Source organism: Chelonia mydas, chromosome 25 (assembly GCF_015237465.2).
Source record: "Chelonia mydas isolate rCheMyd1 chromosome 25, rCheMyd1.pri.v2, whole genome shotgun sequence".
Lineage (NCBI taxonomy): Eukaryota > Metazoa > Chordata > Testudines > Cheloniidae > Chelonia > Chelonia mydas.
The window spans coordinates 11,395,506-11,417,650 of NC_057858.1; the positions used below are offsets into that span (position 1 = coordinate 11,395,506).

The 22,145-nt window shown below is 44.7% G+C and overlaps 1 protein-coding gene across 17 annotated transcripts in view; it reads right to left on the bottom strand.

The window, feature by feature from the left end:
• The window catches only part of SBNO2 (strawberry notch homolog 2), a 107,539-nt gene that overhangs the window by 39,700 nt on the left and 45,694 nt on the right, over nt 1-22,145 (bottom strand). For 2 of the 17 annotated variants that reach the window (XM_043535760.1, XM_027834236.3), the window contains exon 1: nt 6,244-6,561. The exons of 14 other annotated variants lie outside the window; for them this stretch is intronic. In XM_043535760.1, the coding sequence (XP_043391695.1) occupies nt 6,244-6,288 (45 nt within the window). In that variant the 5' untranslated portion in view covers nt 6,289-6,561. Of the gene's footprint in view, nt 1-6,243; nt 6,735-22,145 lie in introns of those variants that run through there. One more of the 17 variants, XM_043535759.1, reaches the window with a different exon arrangement.

The window sequence follows — 22,145 nt, forward strand, 5'->3', positions numbered from 1 at the left end:
CTGCAATGACACCAGCTGAGCAACTCAACTTTCCATGCTGCCGAGATGTGTCAAGTCACCTCACTGCTTTTCCTCTTTCCTAACTCTCACTTCCAAGAACAAATCCTACTGGAGTGTTGGTCCCTGCTGCCTGGGACCACCCTCAAAATCTAGCCTCCTGTACTAGATCTGCAACCCTGGAAAGAGCAAAGATGTGGGCCGTGTAGAATTTAATTTATGGAAGCGAAACCCCCCAGTGCAACAATTGTTCTGTTCACTCAGAGGTACAAAAACAAGTGAGAGAGAATTCTTCTCGATATAATCAGTTCCAAGCATACAACACATCAGGGCCTATTCAGTGAATGAAAGAGTGAGGGCTGGATAGAGCCTCTCAGTAGTAGCTCTCACAGGAAAACTGCGCCCGTTTCAGGTGGCTCAGTGATTTTGCAGAAGTTACTCACAGAACACCAGCTAAAGAGGCAGTAGTTGTGCTTCCCTGTGTGTCTACAGAGCACTTAGCACACCTGGGAGCTACGGTAATACAGGTAAGTGAGGGGAGAGATTTTTCTCCTAGAACGTCTCAGTCCAGAAATCCATAGCTATCGCGGTGGGGTCTGTCATTGTTCTGTCCACGTGACGTAGAACAGCCACGGCTAAAATGTCCAGTCCTGAGACAAGGCTGTGCTAGTTTCAGTAATTCTTTAAAAGATCCTGAATGCGAATACAGAGGAGCCCAACCCAGGACTGGTCATTTCAGGAGAATCACTTGGTATTTGACTGTCAGGAGAAAAGCAGACACCTGCTTCTGCTCATCTTTCATAGCGCAGGGGTTGTTTGCAAGTTACTGAGCGGCATGCCAGAGTGTGAATCTGTTAGTCTCTAATTTGCTAGTCTCTAAGGTGCCACAAGTCCTCCTTTTCTTTAGGCCAGAGTGTGAATCTGTAGCACAGCAGCTTGCCTCGCAGTGACATCCTGTGTGGACACTACTACAGCACAGGTTTCAGAGTAGCAGCCGTGTTAGTCTGTATTCGCAAAAAGAAAAGGAGGACTTGTGGCACCTTAGAGACTAACCAATTTATTTGAGCATAAGCTATTTTCCACAGTATGCATCCGACGAAGTGAGCTGTAGCTCACGAAAGCTTATGCTCAAATAAATTGGTTAGTCTCTAAGGTGCCACAAGTACTCCTTTTCTTTTTACTACAGCACAGTGAAAGTTCCCTATTGCTTCAAAGTGCAGTTTGCTAAGCTGTGCTCCAGGATTTTCACTGAAGTGTAGCAGTGTCCACACAGGACGTTACTGCGCAGCAAGCTGGTGCGCTGCAGATTCATACCCTGGCTTGCCTCCCATTAATTTGTTGTGTAGATGAGCCCTCAGCCGAAGCAAGGAGGTGCAATAAAGAGTTCATGTTCACATTACACAATGTGAGAACACGATCAACATTGCAACCCTGGTTTGGAATCTGGAAAATGGACAGGGATTTGCTGAAAGCCGCAGAGCTAAATGATAAGCATCTGTATTTGTGTTCTCAGAGGGAGAGTGGGCATGGCGGAGACCTCACCTCGAATGAGAAAGGGCAAAAAGGACACACGCCGTAGGGCACTGGATGTAAGAACTATTTAGTTTACACAGTGGTTCTCCAATATTTTTACTGTGGAGACCCCTTCATAGCCCCTCTCACAGATGGATCCACCTCAGTGCTTAACTCAACACTTTTCAATCCGAGGACCACTGCCGGTTCCCAATCTACAGCGTGAGAACAACTACAGCGTGGTCTCAAGGCATGAGCACGGGGCTAGGAGTCAGTAGGTCTTGGCTGTGCTGCTTACTCATTGTTTAGCCTTGGATAAGTCACTTCAACTTTGTCTCCACTTCCTCATCTGTAAAATACGGATACTGCTACGTATCTCCTGCCTCCCATCTCCCAGAGGTGGTCTGAGAATTAGTTAATATCCATGCAGTGCTTTGAGCATAAGTATTAGTTTAATATAGGTAACAAAAATATCAGTGTAATTTACAGGTCTCGTGCAGCACCCCCCATGCTGCATCAACCCCGCCCCCGCCCTCCGTGCCAGCTCCCAAGCCACTACTGCCTGCATTCCAGGGCTCCAGGAAAACTCAATTCTTCTACAACTCCCCCAAGAGCCAAGCTAAACTCCTCTTCTTCTAGGCTTCTCAGAACTGTCTCTCTTCCCTGATCTTCTCACACTGTAGCTCTTGAGGGCAGGAACTATTTTTATTTTTGTCTGAGATAGTGCTAAGCACAGGGTAAACACTTCAGAGGTACACTCATACCCGGCAATGGGCTTTGGATCAGGCCCATACTAAACAGGAACACAGCACTTCTTGTTTCTTGCTCAGACTCTGAAGTGCAGCTCCTGCCCCGTAGCAACCTACTGACCAAAAATGACTTATCAGAGAAGTAAGCAATGGAGACAGAGTCTGGTCCCTTCCCTTGTTCCACCAAGTGCAGGACTGTTCTCGGTCCCTAAAGAATACTCTCCAAGGGCTAGTCTAACAGTCTTGTTTTAAATGCCATATGATGAGGCTTAGTATATTAGATGATCAAAATGAATCACAAGAAGAAAAGAAATACACAGTAAAGTACAATTTACAAGAGTAAAAGTGTCCCTGGGAGCCAGCTCTTATTGGCTAGTGAATAACCATCCTGAATACGACTGTCTTAGTCACTTAGCGAGGGTATAAGCGAGCAGTGATAGCAGAGGACTTTATTTTATATCACGAAAACTGAGAAATGCCAAGGAACTCTAGGAAACGTCCTCAATCTTCAAAGCAAAAGCCCTACTCATAGTAATCACACCGGGAACTTGCCTGAGCAAGCGGGACACGACAGCAAACACCACGATCACATGCCAGCAACAGCCAGGGCCAAGGAGCCATCCCAGCTAGGTGAGTTTTATTAATTTGTTTTTCCTCTGGAAGGGGATCAGCTCAGGAGCAAATGTTTGCAAACACATGTGGCAGAAGTGGAGGAAGAAGGAAGTGGCAGCGAGGGCACAGGAGAGTGGCAGCTATGAAGGCAGATAGAGTAGCCATTGTCCATTAGCCCTGAAGGAGCAGAGTGACAGGTGGGCACTCACCATGCGATCTGCTGGGTGTTTGCCAGTAGGGCAAACACCCAGACACGAGTGAGCTCATTAGGTCTTTGTGACGTGAACCCCCTTTGCCCAGCCTCTCGCGACTAACCTATCCAACTCTTTGCTTGTCACTTTGGGCTGAGACAGGGAATAGGAAATTAACTCCAATGTCAGACATATTAGTGTTGAAAATGACCTCTTGACTCATGCTAGATTTCTGCCCCAGGGGGCTCACAATGTAATTCAGGCAGATGGAATACGCCAGTTTGTTTAAATGCAAACGGACCCATACACTTAATTTGTGCGCCTTCAGTATCAGCAATTCCACAACCAGCCTTGGCAGGTTATTCCATTGTCTCATAGGGAGCTCCAGGAACTATTTTAGTTTCCAGGGACAGAAAGCAAAGGAAAGGACACTAGTTAATTAAGGCGATGTCCACACAGCGCACCTTACAACGGCACGGCTGTGCCGCTGCAGCCGCACTGTTATAAGGTGCTCTGCGCAGCCTCTCTTTATCGCCAGGAGGGAGCTCTCCCGGTGACAAAATAAATCCACCTCCAATGAAAGGCGGTAGTTTTGTCACCAGGAGCACGGCTCCAGCCAATGAAGCGCTGTCCACACCGGTGCTTATCGTCGTTAAAACTTCTGTGGTTCCGGGCTGTGCGGTTTTTTCACACCCCTGAGCTATAAACATTTTAACATCAAAAGTGCTAGTATAGACTTGCCCTCAGCCAACAGCTTGTGAAAAGCAGAGAAGGAGGGTCAGAGTTTAAACACCATGAAGTGTCCCCTTCTGCAATGTGACTGTTCTAAATGGGATACATCTAGCACCCCCCATAAAAGGGCGTTATCACCTGGTAATGAGAGGGAGTTTAATCTATGCTGGCTACAGGGAGGTCTTTAGTAGAAAGGTGTCAAATCCTGGATAAGCAGCTGGGAAAAACGGGAAACTAGACTGGGCGGTGGGGTAGGAGGGGACCAGGACACAGATGGTTAAGTTAACAGTGGAGGGTAGGGAAGTCAGAGCAATAGAGGTGCAGCAAGGACTCAAAAGAGGAGTAGGTTCCAAGCTTCTGTGACACAAGATCCCTGATTTGGAAAGAGTGTTGTTTGCTGTGCTGCCTTTTGCCCCTCTGGAAATGGGTAGCACCTGAGCACTGTAAATCCTTTTGTTGGTGAAGTGGCTTAACACCCTACAGTGACCACCTGGACAAGGTGTTCTGGAGCGATCAACCCATTTAATCCTCCAGGTACTTGTTTTGTTCTGCTCCAGGCTGACTAGTAGTAGTTAGCACCTCCCATCAGAGTAGATAGAAACTTAGAGATAGTTATTTTCCACTTTACAGAAAGAGAAACTGAAGCGGATGGAATTCTTAGGGCTTATCTAATGCAGGCAAATTGTGCTGGAATAAGATAGGCTGTGAACTTAAAAGCACCACAGCTATTCCAGAATAACTCCCCGTGTGGACAGGAATTTATTCAGGAATAAGAGTGTTGTTTTCTGGTTTAGTTTAATCCACTTCCACAGTCTGAACTGCAAATTCTGGATGAGCCCGTTATGAGTAGGCCTTTCGGCAGGAGGTTATAAGGGAGAGAGGCAGGACTACGTGTCCCTGATCTCTACATTGTGGCATTACAAGCTCATCAGCTCATTCTGGGCAAGCACAGAGAATGTCTGTTTCAGAATTTAATTTCTGAATCCACTGCCTCCTGGCACTGATTTTTCCCAGTTTTTCCTATAGCAATGACAGGACGACGGAAATGGAAACAAAAGCATTTAAGTCTTTTCTGGTGAAAATAAAGTTCAGAACTAACAGTTCTGCAAGTTACACAAGAAGTGGGAGTTTATAGGAGTGCATTATAAAATGGTCAGTTAAAGGGCAACCCCTTTATAGCAGGTTAACCATATAATAGAGTTTTACAACGGGTGAACAGTAAGTCAATGCGGAAATATAGCTATGCAGATGCTGGCGATATCATCTCTCCAACGTGTTCTATATTTACAACAAAGCTCAAATAGGTACAATTCACTGTTTTATTAATGTTCACGAAGTGCTTTGAGCACCTCAGTTCAAAACGAGCTGTGAAAAGATGATTTAGCAACAGGCTAGTTACCTGACTGCCTTCTGATTATTTCAGATTCCCAGTTTGGCTGTGGAAGGTATTAATGATGTACTGCATTCTGGCTAGCTTCTGACACTTTCCTAAAATGGATAAGTTATCTATCGAAAGCAAGAATTGATTCACTCTTGAGAAAGTGATCAGAGGGAACAAGCGTAAAGGAAATATAGTTACACCTCTTTCTCCTCACCACTAGAGCTCCGGTTTCTACTTCGGTCAAAGCAAATGTTTATTAAAATAAACGAAAGAACAGGTGAAATCTAACTATAGAAAGGGTGTGCACCTAAAAATATTTTATGACCATAAACCCATTGGTATGAATGGTTTATTTATTGGTAATCCCTCCCCATAGACAGAGGAAACATACTTCTTTTGCACAACCGTAGTCAGTTCCTCTACACTAAGACAGGACAACACCTGTTCCATTTGGTCTTTTAAAATAATAATAATAATAATAATAATAATAATAATAATAATAATAATAATAAAAAAACAGCACAACACAAAAGCTGAAAAGCCAGTCAGCTACCATTCCGTTTCTAAAGAACAAAGTAAGCAAACTGGGTTTCAGATTACTTTTTCATTTCTCCTTCTAATTTACTGAGCTGCAACTTGCCTGTGCAGTTAAGAGGAAGTTTTCTAGCCATGAAAATCAAAGTCCTTCCAACCATAATGCTATAAACTCACAGTCCTGGTTTGATTGGCAAGTGCTTCTCTGCACTTCTGTATAAATTCTCTGAATTCGAAATAAAACTCTTGAATGCCTTTAGGGTTAAAAAAACACAGATTAATCTTCCACACTCCTTACCTTCCTCAAAGTTTCAGAATTCTGACTGGTTAGGAGTGATCCGTGTGTTTTGAATATTTTAGCATAATACAGAGTGCAGCTTAAAAATAGTAACCCTTTCCTTATCCCCTTACATCAAGAATTGTGGCTCTGAAATTCTATCTATGTATAAACAGGCACACATCCACAATAGCAGCTAAAAGATACCTATCCTACGAACAGAACGCAAACTATCAAGTGAAAAGAGGTAAATATTACCTTGTAGAGAGATGAGACCTTTAGCCAAAATTGCATTTGGGACATTTTAAAACCGCATTCAACTCGTTACAAGAAGAGAACTCAGGCAAAACAATGAGCCGTGCTTTTTCAGTACATAACGGAGAAAGATCCTCATTCATGACAGCAGCAGCGGCAGCAGCCAGAGAAAGATCTCATGAAGGTTTAAAGAAATGTTACACACCAAAGGAAGGAGTGAAAATGGTGGAAAAAAAGCCAGTCCATACAGTGCGGCTGTCCTAAGCCTGTAGAAATTTGCATACAGTGTTTAGTCATGAAGCAGAGTGCTCTTACTTCCTCTAAGTATGGGAGCTGACTTTCAGGAAATGATGCCTGCTTGGTAAGTCAGTGAAATTACTGGCAGTGCGATGAGAATTACTGTATGTGGTGTAATTCAACCACAGATACACTGTAAACAAAGCTGAGCTTCTCAGTGTGTTCAGTTTGACTTGGGACAGAAGCAAAGTCTATGTCGAGTACTTATCTGTTCAATAAGCCAGCACATAGCTCATTTCCCCCCCCTTCAACCCGAGTCTGAGAAAAAATGCTAGCTTGGACAAAAGAAAAACATTTGCCATCTTTTTATTTGTTTTCCCTTTCCTCAGAGATTTAGGGGTTCAGATGAACCTGCCAGCTGTATTCCCTTCCTTCCTCAACAAAAATAAGGCCCTTAGTTAATGGTGTGCTCTGAATGGTTATGATTTTACACACACCCCCTTCCCTTTCCAAATACTTCATTTTGAGCTTTCTGCATCTTTGTTGGTTAAGTAAAGATATTACTACTAGGGATAACCTGTTTTTGCTGTGGGATGGAGAAAGTAGAGAAGGGGACTAGAAGGAGGCATCTAAACAGGATTTCACTACAACAACTTTAACAAGAGACTGCCCTAAAGAAAAGGTAGATGCCAAAAGGAGAAGTAAAATGTTACTTGCAAAGTTTTGTGGTACGAGGAACCTGTAGTTTGAAAGTATCTGTTTGGTTTTGGGGAACAGAATGGGATGCATCTGTGCACTTCTCCCCAGAGAGATTAATAACAGCACTAAGATAGATCAAATTCTGGAGCACGGGACACTATTACAGCTCCTTCTAGCGCCTTGCAAAGTGGGAGTAAACCACTTCATTTCCTCCAAATTGAGATCTGCTCCTGATTAACTTCACCTTGCCCACATCCGCTTTATTGTTCTGGTTCACTGTGTGGGAACTGAATTCCATGAGGGTCAAAAGCCAGAGGCACAGATCCAGTAGTGATAGTGCGTGCATTAGATATGCATCTCTCTAATAAATACTCTTAACCAGCTGTGCCAGTAAGGGAGTTTTAGTTACCTGGCTGAACAAACTTTTATATAGCATGTTTCTCAGCCTGATAAGCACTGAAGCCAATTATTGGTATTCTGGATGGAAATCCCTTCATCCTTCCCCTCACCAGCCTTTCCATCCAAGGAGGACACTTTTCAAAACTGCATCAGACTGAAATCACACTTATGGTTTTCCTGTGCTGGATTTGGAGGTTTGGAGACTGTTTGGCAAAGGTGGAAGAGAAACACCTGACAAAAGTTTCCTAGCTCAGCGGTAAACATCAGGAATAAATGGGCTTTTAGCCACATGTAAGAAACTTCTGGAAAAGCCCAACTTACTGAAATGGCACTTCTCATGAAAGCAAACAGCCAAAGAGTGAGCGTCTGTGTTTGGAATGAGGGGCTCCTGGGTCAAGAGATTGGCAGAAGAGGCAAACTATCCAGGGGACCTGTGGAAGAGGGGAAGTGTGTTTGTGACCTAAGATGCATACGATAGACTGGTCTCTTCTACCCTCCAATGATTTTGAGAATTGGGAGGACACATGCTGTGTGGAACAGATTCTTTTCTGTAGAGGATCCTCCACTACAGAACATTCTGCTACTGGAGATCCCAGTGAGCCATAATCTTGTGAAACCCAAGTTTCAGGTCAAGATACTTTTCTTCAGGAGTATCCTAATAACAGAGATACGCAACATTCCAAGCCTGGAAAATCACTTATAGGACCTCCACTTGAGAAGGCACCTTAAAATAGGAAGGAGAGCTAGGTCTGTTGTTTGGGTATATAATCGTGACACCTATATGGTGCTTTAGTGTCACGGTGGCAGGTGCATTAGCATTGCATCTAGAATAGAGATTTGATGCCTGTCCTGGAATACTTTCCCACATTAACTAGGTAGGAAAAGAAAATGTCTTTCCTTTGGTGCTCTGTGGCACCAGATCTCTGGCTGTAGTCTCAGCCAGAAGAGCGGATGACAAGGAAAAGAAGAGGAGGGGTTGCTTAAGCAGAGGCCACTTTTGTGATGAGGAAGAAAGATGCCATCTCAAATCCTCTAAGGTTTCTCAGCATAAAGGAGGATGAATTTGTATGGATTTCACTCTTCCACAAACAAAAAGAGTGGGATCTGGATAGGAATAGAGTAGGTTGAGGGGGAGACAGGTTCCGTGGGTTGAGGGGAAAAGCTGAAGAATTTGATTTTTGTATGCAGCTGGTTTTGGGTAGAGAAAGGCAGTTAGTATGCCCTTGCTGCTTGTGTCATTCAACTATATTTTTAATCACCTAGTAGAGACCCAAGAGCTCGAAATAGGTGCTTTAGTGACTATATGCTGGAATAGAGACAGATCAAATAAATTTAAAAGAAAGTCTTAATTACTGAGAGACTTGCTGCCGGTGACTGAATTGCTATGTGCACTAGATTAAACCACTACCTCCTGTCTAATAAAGTGAAACTACAGACCACCAAGGTCTCGCTGCTTAACACAACTCTTGAAAATCAGGTGGGCTATTTCCTGTTTTTTCCCTCTCAGTGGACAAATGAGGCAAAATGAAAGCCACAAAAGTTTAGCATCAAGATGAAGTGAGACTTGTGAAAAATATTTTTAAATAGTTTATCAGGATTGCTAATTTCACTGAATAATATTTTAATAATATAATCCCCCAGGGACAACGTAACCCCTTGGGGAATAACAACCTGTGCCTTTTACCTATCCTAAAGGTGAAGATATGCAACAACTCATCCACTTGCACATCACTGACTAATGAAGGCACACGCTGATGAACTGTTCTGAGGAAATGTGGTATCCTATTGTTGCTACCAATATTCACCTCACCCTCTAACTTCCAATGAAAAACAGAATGTAAAACCATGTTAACTGCACACACTTTCAGCTCAATGAAATATTGTCCCTCAGTCATTAAAACACTTTCGTTTATTTGATCTATTTCCATTCCAACATTAACATTATCCTCATCAGTCTGTTGACCAATGGGCTACAGCCCAGAACACTAGTGGTTGTACAGAATTTGCTGCCGTTTGCTGTGATCCGCTGGATTTTTAGAAAACAAGTTTTAATATGACAAAAATCAAATAAAAGCAGAGAAACTGCAGATGGGAAGATGAGGTAGCTAGTCTGTCTCCTGCACAGACAAGAGAGAGGGCCAGATTTTCAAAAGTATTTAGGTGCCTAAAGATGCAGATAAGCACCTAGTGGGATTTTCAAAATCGCCTAAATAAGTTAGCTGCCTTCACTCCCATTGTGCCTTCAACTCCCACTAGGTGCCTAACTACATCCTTAGATGCCTAAATACCTTTGCAAATCTGGCCCATAATCCCCACAGCAGAGGCAGCATCATATATTAAGTGATCAGTGAATGGAAGAAAGCAGGTCCTTATGTGCCTTGAAAAATGATCAAATACTAGTTAAGGGGGGAAAGAGGGCTGAAAGTTCAAGCAGCTCTGTTTTTCTTCACAATGTTGTTTTTCCACTGGTATGAATGATGGGATAGCATGTACTGTACATACCAGCCCTAGCTTTTCCTGTTTCACTATCACTGACTTTACCAAAGATTGGAGAAAGGAATTGCTTTAATTTTTGGCAGTCTTCAGTGTCAAAAAGTCACTGCTGCCTTGAATAGTAAAAATACATGCACAATCCTCTGGTCTAATTCTGAAAGCTAAAGGAGGGGGAGATGAAGAGAGGTGTGTGACAGATATGGCCATTTCCTGCATATCCTTGGGAGACCTTGCAGAATTAAATTTAAGTATCTTTGAGGTCCATTGTTTCAAATGAATGGTTTATGTATGACTCTGTTCTACTCCAGAAGGGAGGGCTACCAGCGCTCCTCCAGGAACTAAAAACAGTGGGTGGCGAATAAGACAAATCAAACCAGGTTGTAACCCCCCAGAGAGGTACCACCTCTGGGGGAAGTTTACATATACTAGTTCAAACTCTGTTCTCCAGAAACCAACAGGCAAAGAAGGGACTTTTGAATAAATAGCCGCATTTTAAAATGGCTCAGGGCCTTCTTTCTGATTCAGCAAACAGACAGGACCTTCTGTCCAAGGGCAAGCCCCCAACCCTTGTGGAAGGATTGGGAGGATTTAGCCATAAGACTGATGGATGACCTCTGGCAAGCTTTTAGCATGCGTGTAGGAACTTTTATGGTGTCTATACGTTCCTCTGTCATGCTTTTACCTTAAGAATGAATGTGCTTGCTCAGAAAGAGCTGTGTGGTAACTTACAACTGTGGGCAATACCCTGGTCATAGCCTTCAGAGGGAAAGCAAAGTGCAGGCTCTGGGTTTGCTGGGGATATTGCAGTGCAATCCAGGGAGCCATACAGCAGAAGGGAATAAGACACGGGTCTTTGCCCAAGAGAGGTGGGAGCCGGGAACCTTTAAATGGGTGCCCTCAAGGGACCATGGAGGAGAAATACATTTGGAGTTACCCCAAAACTGTGACAAGGAGTTGGGCAAAGATTTCTGCAAGACCCAAACACACGTCTTACTTTTAAAATATATATATATATATATATATATATATATATATATATATATATATATATATATAAAAAATAACAACAGAGAAATTGGGAAACAGTTTACAAACGAAAACTTGGCATAACAGCCAGTCCTGTTCTGAGGCATGGCTTCATTTGATCTGGGGAACAGTTAACCCAGGCTGAAGAAAAGGGACTGAAATACTGCTACTTCTGAGTGTTTTACTGATGTGACCACTGTGAGTGGGGAATAGCAGTGTACATGGTTTGGGTTCAATTTGGAGAATTTAAGGCTATCTGAGAGACTTCTCCCCTGGATTGGCATCTACAACTCAGAATATCCCATCGAACCCAATGGAACAGGAAAGAAGTTTGTTTGGCATGCTACAAATTTGTAGCTGTGGTCAAGAAAACATAACTGGAGGCAGGGAGATTCAGATGAACAGACTGTCTCAGGCCAATTCTGCTTCGAATTAAAGCAGCTATTTAAAAATATTTCCCAATCTCCCTATTAAATTATATTACTGGCATCTTAAAAGCACTGTTTCACACCAGGTTTCCCCGATTTTGTGAGCTGTATCAAAGGGCGGGAGGGAGAAACTTAAAAAATGAGTTTACTGAGAATTTCTGTGAGGACTCCATGAAAGGATTTTGATGGAAAATTTCCTGATTTTCTATTCCCTTCTATTTGTGGAGTCTCTGCCTCGCCTTCTGTGAGATGCTGTGCTTAAACCACAACTTAACTAAACAGATTTAAAAAACCAAAACAATAGTAACAGTCTGTAATGAAGGAGGCTCAGCCATGAGCATCCACACAATTAGCTGAAGTTTGATCCAAAATTCTTTTTGTCTGAGTACCGGTAGCCCCTTTCTGGGCACGTGCCCAGCTGCAGCTGGCTGAAGGAGGACAATTAGTTACTTTTTAGGTAAAACCACATCTCCAAAACTCTTACTGGGCCTGATCCACTTCCACTGAAGTCAAAGGCAAAACTCCTGTTGATTTCAACAGATGCAGGATTAGGCTCTTAATGTCCTGAATCTTTCGCCGGATTCAGCAAAGCACTGAACAAGGATGGACTTAAGCACCTGCTTAGCTGAACAGAGCCTGTGACAAACAGAGAAATTTCCTGCAATATCCTTGAAATACCTTCTTGTATTAAGCTAATGTATTATCATGGGCTGGGATTGTATGTCACCTCTCTGGGGAGAGAGGGGAGAGGTGACAGATGTTAGATCTGGGAGTTCAAAAGACTATATTAAAAATGGGCCAGGCAAATATATCCCCAAAGTCCAATAAGTGTTAAGTGGATTTCCTGGGGAAATCCCTAGAGAGGTAAATGCAAATTACCCAACCCCAGTTATGCAAAATCACAGCCCTTTGAAGTTATGCCCTGAGGTCTTTGTCTGCTGATTACCTGTTACAGAATGCCAGAATCAAAGGCCCAAGCTATATGAACAAATGTCTGATCTGCCCAGCCTTTGGATTCTGGTGCTGGATCTAAGACAAATGAATCAAAACACAGTTGTATGTTTTGAAGGACTAAAACCTACCAGAGCCCTAGACTGGAGCTGAAGGTGATCTCTGGTAAACTTTTTAGCATGCATGTAGATTCTTTCATGGATTTAATGTCTTCTCTCTCATGTTTCCCTTGAGAATAAATGTGCTTGCTTAGAAGGTCCATGCGGTAATGTATATACTGGTCATAGTCCTCGGACAGAAAGCCAGGCTCAGGCGCTGGCCTGTTGGGCAGTCTGGCTTCCTGGGGATATCACAATGAATGGCAGGGAGTTGTGCAACATTAAATCCCATGTTTCACTCCCTTCTGACCAGGGTCTCCAGCCAAGAGACACGACAGCTGGGAGCCGACCATGGGTGCCCTTGGTGGACCACAGAAGGGGAATACAGGTACAGTTTGCACTGAAACTCTGACAGGGACCTCAGTGTCTATCCTGTAGTGTTTATTCATACTTGTAACCAAATACTGACATGGCTGGCTCCAAATATGGCTCATCACATACTACGTAATTAGTAGCCATGGTAGCCAAACGTTGTGTTACCCTTTCTAGCAGCCTAAACTGGCATATAGCTGTCTTCTTGTTTCCAGGGTGCCAGGTTTATTTAGCTCTGAGATTGAGACCCCTTAACAATGCTTGGGTAATGATCCTGCTTTGTTACAGCCTTCTGTCTGGTAGAGCGTCCCAGAGTCTATAGTTCCAGGTATCGTCTGGGCACTCTATAACTACGCTGAGGCACCAAGGAATAGTTGCCCAGATTTTCCCAGAATGCACTGATAGAAATGAGATTAGGCAGCATGACAGGTGTAGATGCACAAGCAGGAGACCTGGCTGTTCTGTGAAAACAAGGACACAATTCCTTCTTATTCACTGTGACCAGGTAAGATGAGGTGTTACAACAACTGAAGTTGTTCTTATCACCAAGCTGGGGCCTAAGTAAATATGAGCTATCTGCAATGAAAGTGGTTTCTAACTGTGATTAGACCATGCACAAACCAGTCTAAATGCAACAGTACAGCCACTGGAAGGTAAAGCAATGTGTTAGCGAAGTGCTTTGTAGGCAGCAGACACAGTTAAGTGTCTTCAAATTTATTTTAATGTCTGTATCCCATGGGCCTATAACTACAGGACACCAATAGGAAATTCCAGGTGGTTTCTTATTCCAGGAAGCTCTTTATTCCATCCAGAGGCAAGTCTTCCATATAATTTAATAACTCTTACATTGATTTCTTTGAAATCGCCCCGGCTCTGGTACACTCAAAGATGCACTTTAATTAATATTTTTGAGATAGTGGTTAACCTTTTTCTTTTGTACCAAAATGGAGACTTCAACAGGAAACTGCAAGGGGTGGAAAGTGGAAGAGAAAGGGCCTGTTTATGATTAACATGTGGTCAAGAGTCCCACACACACCACAAACTGCATAAAAATCAGATCAGGCAAAAGCTGTAATTGCATCTTTACAACTTTATTACAAATGACTCTTCATAAAACACTAGCTCATTCTTTCCCCAACTCCTTCTCCCATAACCCAGCCAATCAACTGCTGATTGTCCTCTTTCCTCCAGCGACAGCACAATTCAGTAACAGCAGTTATGTAGCATTTCACAGCAAATATTAATATGCATCATCTATCTATACACAAATATGATCATGGATTTATGCTGTACTTCACAAAGAATACTGACATCCATCCTCCAGTTCAGTTTCATACTAGCTAACATTTTGATATCTTCCTAATGACATTTAGATCCTCAATCAACTTGTGGTGGACAAAGCAGCATCATTGCTATGAATGAACAGCCAGCATTAATCCCACCTCCCGCAGAAAGAGCTTTTCCTAGACTTTTCTCAGTGATCCATCTTGCTCACCTACGCAGCTGTATAAACAACAGCAGATCTAACTTCAAACACTTTGTGATATTAGAAATCAGGAACTTTTCAGCATCTTGAAACTAAACTGAACACATGGGTGCACAGTTTATAGTCCCTATCGACTGTTCCCCTCCCCAAACCAAGGGGAAGAAAACAGGACAAGGGGGGAAAGAGAGGAGATGTGAGAGACTTGTCACTGTCTTAAAACAGCATTTTCAGTAGGAGGCGAGAAGGGGAAAATGACCCATTTGTTTGGTTTAGGCTGATTTTACAGGTTAAGTACAGGTTAAGGATATGGCTTTGTACTTGTACTTTTTGGGTTTGGTTCTTCCCCCTCTCCCCACCCCACACCAAATTAGTTGTGGGTGTTGGATTTCACAGGCAGTCCATCCCTAGATCAAGCACACTCATCCACAATTTATTGGGGAGGAGGGGATTGACTACATAATTCATTGTGTTTTGGGAGATCTTGACTTTCTCTTTCAGAATTTACAAGTTTCCTGTGAATACGTTCTAGGATGGTGCTCAGCCCTGCTCCAGCCTCTTCTGATCAGTGGAATTTAAGGATCTGTGGTCTCTAATTCTGGTGTCTCATGTCCAATCTACCATCCAAGCAGCAGTCCTGTTCCTTCCATTGCAGGCTTCGCTGGTGCATTTTCATAGGGAGCAAGAGGTGGGAGGCACTGGTCTCCTTCAAAATTAACATTAATGAAGAACTGCTCTGGGATGAGCTGTAGGTTGTAACAGAGGCTGATGTGAACATCACAGTGAGAAGCATTTAGAGCAGGCAAAATAGCACAGAACTGTCATGTTCTTAGTACTTATTTATTGCAGTGATTACAGGAAAAACTGCATTTTGGTCCCAGCAGCAACTGTCACACCCTCCAGTCAGCAGCACTACACACAGTACAGACAAATGTCTCGTGGAAACAATTTTCCAAAGAGCTTCTGAGTCCATGTCTCGGATGGTAATTCTAGTTACATTATTTACTCCTGCGGGAATTCTGCACCACTGTGCATGCGCAGAATTTATGTCCCCCACATATTTCTTTGCTTCCCCGCAGAAAAATGACTTTCTGGGGAAGCCACAAAAGTGATCATGCCACCCTTCCCAGCAGTATGTTTTGGGGGCCCAGGGCAGCCAGAAGAGAGAAAAATCACTGTGGGGCAGGAGGCGGGACTGGGGAAGATCCAGCTGGTGGCTCCTACCCTGCGCCAGGCTCAGCTGCTAGTCTCGGTTGGGCTGGGGAGGACAGCACTTCCTCTTCCCCTGCACAGCATCCAGGGCTAGGTCAGACCAACCCCCAGACTTCTCCCGCAGCTGCAGGAAGCTCTGCAAAGTCATCCCCCCCACCCACCACTCCTCAGCTGCAGGGATCATAGAATCATAGAATATCAGGGTTGGAAGGGATCCCTGCTCAAAGCAGGACCAATCCCCACTTAAATCATCCCAGCCAGGGCTTTGTCAAGCCTGACCTTAAAAACCTCAAAGGAAGGAGATTCCACCACCTCCCTAGGGAACCCGTTCCAGTGCTTCACCACCCTCCTAGTGAAAAAGTTTTTCCTAATATCCAACCTAAACCTACCCCACTGCAACTTGAGACCATTCTCCTCGTTCTGTCATCTGCTACCACTGAGAACAGTCTAGATCAATCCTCTTTGGAACCCCCTTTCAGGTAGTTGAAAGCAGCTATCAAATCCCCCCCTCATTCTTCTTTTCTACAGACTAAATAGTTCCAGTTCCCTCAGCCTCTCCTCATAAATTATGTGCTCCAGCCCCCCAATCATTTTTGTTGCCCTTCACTGGACTCTTTCCAATTTTTCCTTCTTGTACAGGGAGCTGCTCCCCCGTCCCCCATGCATCCAGACCCCCTCATACCAGACCCTCCCACCAAGCCTCACCCCCCACGCTCAGAACCACCACCCCCTGCCACTGAGCCCAACACCCCCTGATGAGCCATCTGCACCCAGATCCCCAAGCTACGGAGCCCCAACAAGCTGCACCTGGATCCTCACCCCACTGAGCCCCACTCCCCCAGTATCTGGACTCCCCACTGAGCCCCACGCACTGAGACCCCCCTGCCAAGCTCTATCCCCCCCACACCCAGACCCCCCGTCCGCTGAGCCCCAACCACCTTCACCTGGACCTGCAGAGTCCCATTATCGTTGCGCCCAGAACCCCCCAACAAGCCCCTGGGCATCCAGATCCATCCCACAACCAGATCCCTCCACTGAGCCACCCGCATCCAGATTGCCCCACATAGAACCCTCTCAACCCACACCTGGATCCCTCCACTCTAAGCCCCTCCACACTTGGATCCTGCCTTGCTGAGCCTGCCTGCCCACACTTGGTGCACCTGGCCCAGATGGGCAAGGCCCTGGGGTGTTTTGGGGGTAGGCCCAGTTCTTGCACTGTGTCAGGGTTGGGTGCAGCCTCACCGCTGAGCCCATATTCTGGGGTGGGGAGCTGAACAGTGATCTCTCATCTCTGTACAGCCAGTGGCCTATGCTCCCCAAAGCCATGCCAGAGCCTCCACATTTATTTGACAAATAAAATTTGCAGAATTTTAAAATGTTGTGTGCAGAATTTTTTTTGGAGCAGAATGCCCTCAGGAGTAAACTTTAAATCTTAGGGCACAAGCACTTATCTCTTGAAGCAGGTGTGCACTGTGAGGGCTCCCATCTCCCAGAGAAACTGCAAACCTTCCATGTGACATCTCCACCATGTGCAATTTATAACTGTATGATTCATCTAGAGCGTTGCCTAACCTTTGAGTTCTGTGCCCTGGGAACCCTAATCTTGAATGGACTTGTCTGGATGGTGCCTTGTTTCAGTGGCTTTATGGCTGTTGTCTCCCCAAAGACTGATGATAGTATTAAACACAAGGATTCCAAAGCCTTTGATTTTTGTGAAGGTGTTGCATGAGACTCAGTGAATGGGGGAATACAGCTGTGTGTGTGTTTAAAACCACATTTAGAGTTGTGCTTTAAACCAGTGATTCTCCAAGGTCTTTTTATTCTGCATGCCATTTTGCCCATGAAAGTGTCTCTCTCTTATTTATCTCCTATTATCTCAGGAATATTAATCAACTGAAATGTCTCTTATACGCACCCAGAAGCTATCAAAGATTAACCTCTTATAAATATCTTGGTTCACTTTCACTCTGACTCAAGTTCTTCAGAGATCATATCCCCATATTATAGATGTGGGCTACAGCTGAATTGCATTATTGTTTAACAATTATTTTCCTGCCACGATAGGGAGTTTTGCCCTCTCCCGGGTGATAGGACATATCCTAAAGCAGTGGTCTCCAAAATTTTTGGATCGTGCACCCCCACGGTGCCGCTGAAGAAAGGAGAGGGAAAGACTTACCGCAGGCGTGCCGCCGAAGAAAGGAGAGGGGAAGACCTGCTGCAGGCGTCCAGAGCTGCCACCGGAGGAAAAAAAAACAGTGGAGTGCTGTCTGGCGGCGCTCCTCCTGCCACGCACCCCTGGGATCCTCTGGCGCACCCCACTTTGGAGACCACTGTCCTAAAGAACCAATCTTATCACAAGCTACACCCAACACATATTCAGCTACTCCACCATGGGCTGCATTTCCCCAATTCACTTTCAACTCCCTTCTCTTTTCCTAGGGCATAAAGGGGTGCCTATGCATATACTGTAGACAAAGGAATCCAAATCTGAAGTTTAGTTCAATGCAAGTCTGCTTCACATAGGATGCTGTGTATGCCAACTTTTAGCCAAATAATTTTTTGGTTTGTTTTTAAAGAAAGCTAAGTACAGGCCAAGGAGAAGAGCAGACCAGTTTTGGGCACATATGTAGTGCTGTATAATATATTTTATTCTTAATTAAATGTTTTGATACAAGTGTTAGAAATCCACGGACAAGTTACAACCTCCCAAAATAAACACTTTGTAATGGTAATGAGCTGCCATTACAACAGGGACACAGGACAGCACTATTATAATAAATATGTCTATGCAGTAGACCTACTGATGCAAGCACAATATTTCCGTACAGTAGAACCTCAGAATTATGAACACCAGAGTTATGAGCTGGCCGGTCAACCACACACCTCATTTGGGATTGGAAGTATGCAATCAGGCAGAAGGAGAGACAGGAAAAAACAAACAAAAACACAGTACAGTACTGTGTTAAATGTAAACTACAACAAAAATAAAGGGGAAATTTTTATAACAAGATTTGACAAGGTAAGGAAATTGTTTCTGTGCTGGTTTTGTTTAAATTAAGATGGTTAAAAGCCACAGTTGTTCTTCTGCACACTAAAGTTTTAAAGCTATATTAAGTCAATGTTCAGTTGTAAACTTTTGAAAGAACAACCATAATGTTTTGTTCAGAGTTATAAACATTTCAGAATTATAAACAATCTCCATTCCCAAATGTAGCAGAGTGGACACCCACTCTGGCCCGGAGGTGTTTAAAACAGCCCTGAGAGAGGGCTGTTGCAGAAGAAAGGCAGCAGGGCTGATTGGGGAAACAGCCTCAGCTGGGGGCCACACCCCAATCAGGGCCCAGCTGGCTTTATAAAGGCTGGGAGCCAGAGGCCCAGAGAGCACTCTCGCTCTGAGAGGGAGGGACCTGGCTGCAGAGACCTGAAAAGAAGACTTAGGTTGGAGCAGGCCTGGGGAAAGACCAAGGGAGCCGGGGAGCTCTGGCCTAGGAAAGCCCCAGGCTGCAGGCCTGGGAAGGCCTATTAGGCACGGGGATTGCAGGGGCAGCCATGGGTAGGCAAAGACAGCAGGTCCAAACCCAGCCTTGCCTGTGATGAGTGGCTCATACTGCAATCTGCCCCAGGGCGCAGGGGCTAGCTGGTGACTGGCAGGAGCCTACGACTGAGACGAGGTAGGGATAGTGGGTGGGGGAGTTCCCCTGGGAGGGGGAGACCCAGAACTGTGGGGTACTGCCAGGGGGCAGCATCCAGTGAAAGAGGCACCGGTGTCCTGGGAGGGACACGGGAGCCAGCAGCAAGTCAAGACACCGGCCTGAAGAGGGCGCTCCAGAGGCTGGAACGCTAATTCCCCAAGATGACCAGCAGGAGGTGCCGCTCGTGAGTCTGCATCCGGTTACCCCGACGTGTTTATAGTTCTGAGGTTCTACTGTATAATGCATGCCAGTACAGGCTTACCAGCATTACAAGTCCTGCCATCTTACCCAGTATCGGTTCTAAGGGGTTTTTGTGCAGAAAAGGGACTTTTTCCGCTTTAAATGGCAAGTCAAGACATGCTCTAAGTTTCCTTCAAGGGGACAAGGAAAGGAGGTAAACTGCAAAGAGGAGGAAATGCTGGACAAACCAAAGCCCTGATTCTTATACCAAGTTCTGTGCAGGTGGAACCCAGATTCCCCAGCGATTTCAAAAGAGTTCTGCATGGTCACAAGGGTCTTCCCCCAGGGAGCTCAGGACCTGATCAGGGCGAAGTTTTCAGGGCAGTGGTTCTTGAGCTATGGTCCGTCTAACCCTTCCTGATGATCCATGGAATGACACTTTGAAGAGTCAGCAAAAGACATAGAAGGTGGTGAGAGAGGCGTCTTTTCATGGGTACAGCGGAATGAAGGATAAAGACCTCAGTGAAATCACTGAGTCACACAAGCCATATCAATCAGCAGTATGGGGAAGAAATCCTAGTCTGGGTGTCCATCTGAGCACACACAGGACAAGCATAGCGTGGCTGCTCTTCTGCATGAACTAGACCATTTACCATTTGTTTGGTCTAGTTGGCTCAACGACTTTTCATTTCAGGGCACATTTAAACAAGTCTAAGTTCTGAAAATTCTAACCTCAATGCAAACACAGATTATTATAACCCAGCACTCCCCACCCTCCCCCCTCCCGCACCTGCCTATATCAAGTTCAGCTTTTCTAACCAACATAATTCAAACCAAACGCAGCCTTCTCCCTGCGTTGAACATTACTGTGTGGTAGAATGTGTTCCAGCAGTGAGGCTCTGTCAACTGTCAGTTAACACCTTCCATACCTCCCATGAACTTGTTTCTTAAAAATGAAGTTTCCACCACATGCAAGATTCAAGATTTAAATTATTCCACCACAGTAAAAGTGAAAATATTGGCAAACAGAGTCAGCGAGAGCCTGGCCAATTTCCCTGACATGCACAAGACGACCTGGGTTCAGCAACCATTAATCTGAATGGTAAACACAAGTTCATGGCTTTTCGGAAATGAGGCAGGAGCATGAGTGGCAACATCCAGTGGTCACGTTTGACTGGAGGGGTGAGCGATGAAACTAAAAGGGACTGTGAAAGAGCGTTTTGAAGTGAAAAAGCTAGTCCTTGTGTCCACTTCTCCTGAAACGGAGGTGGCTTTAATGAGGACAGAAGAGGTTGCATACTGGAAAGCATGTCCCCAGGCAGCAAGGAAATATGGTCTTGTGATTCACAGATTTTCAGGTAAAAAGGGACCATTGTGATCATCTGACCTCCTGCAGAGCACAGGCCATAGAACTTCCCTGAATTAATTTCTGTTTGAACCAGATCAGATCTTTTAGAAAAACATCCAATCACGATTTAAGTATTTCCAGTAACGGAGAATTCATCACAGCCTTTGGTAAGTTGTTCCAATGGTTAACTACTCTCATGGTTACAAGTTTGCACCTTATTTCCAGTCTGAATTTGTCTAGCTTCAGCTTCTAGCTATTGGATCTTGTTAGACCTTTGCCTGCGAGACTGAAGAGCCCTCTTATGAAATTTCTGCTCCCCATGTAGATATTTATAGATAGTGAGAGTCACCCCGTAACCTTCTCTTTGTTAAGCTAAATAGATTGAGCTCCAAGTCTTTCACAATAAAGGCCTGTTCTCCAATCCTTTACTCATTCCTGTGGTAATCTTCTGAACACGCTCCAATGTTTCAACATTCTTTTTCAGTTATTATCAACACCAGACCTGGACACAGTGTGGCAGTAGTGGTCACACCAGTGGGCAATACAAAAATAATGACCTCCCTACTGCTACTTTATATTCCCCTGTTTATATACCAAAGGATCATATTAGCCTTTTTAGCCACAGCATCACACTGGGAGCTCATGGTCAGATTATTATCCACCATAGGCCCCCAAATCTTTTTTGGAGTCGCTGCTTCCCAGGATAGAATCTCCCACCCTGTAAGTATGGCCCACGTTCTTTGTTCCTAGATGGATAGCTTCATAGGTACCGACTCCATGGGTGCTCCAGCCCTGGAGCACCCACAGAAAAATATTAGTGGGTGCTTAGCACCTACTGGCAGCCAGCTCCCTCCCTTCCACCAAGCCGCCCCCTCCCCGATCAGCTCCTCCCCCTCCCTCCCAGCGCCTACCACCTGCCGCAATCAGCTGTTTCGTGGCATGCAGGAGGCTCTGGGAGGGAAGAGGCAGGACAGGAGTGGGGGTTTGGGGAAAGGGGGCGGTGCGCTGATGGATAGCTTTACATTTGGCTGAATTGAAATGCATATTGTTTGCTTGTGCCCAGCTTACCAGAAGTGATCTAGATCACCCTGTATCCATGACCAGTCTTCATTATTCACCACTCCCGTAATTTGTGTGTCATCTGCAAACTTTATCAGTAATGATTTTTAAGTTCTTGTCCAGGTCACTGATAAAAACATTAAATAGCACAGGGCCAGGAACTGATCCCTGAGGGACCCCACTAGGAACGTAGCTGCTCTATGATGATTTCCCGTTTACAATTACATT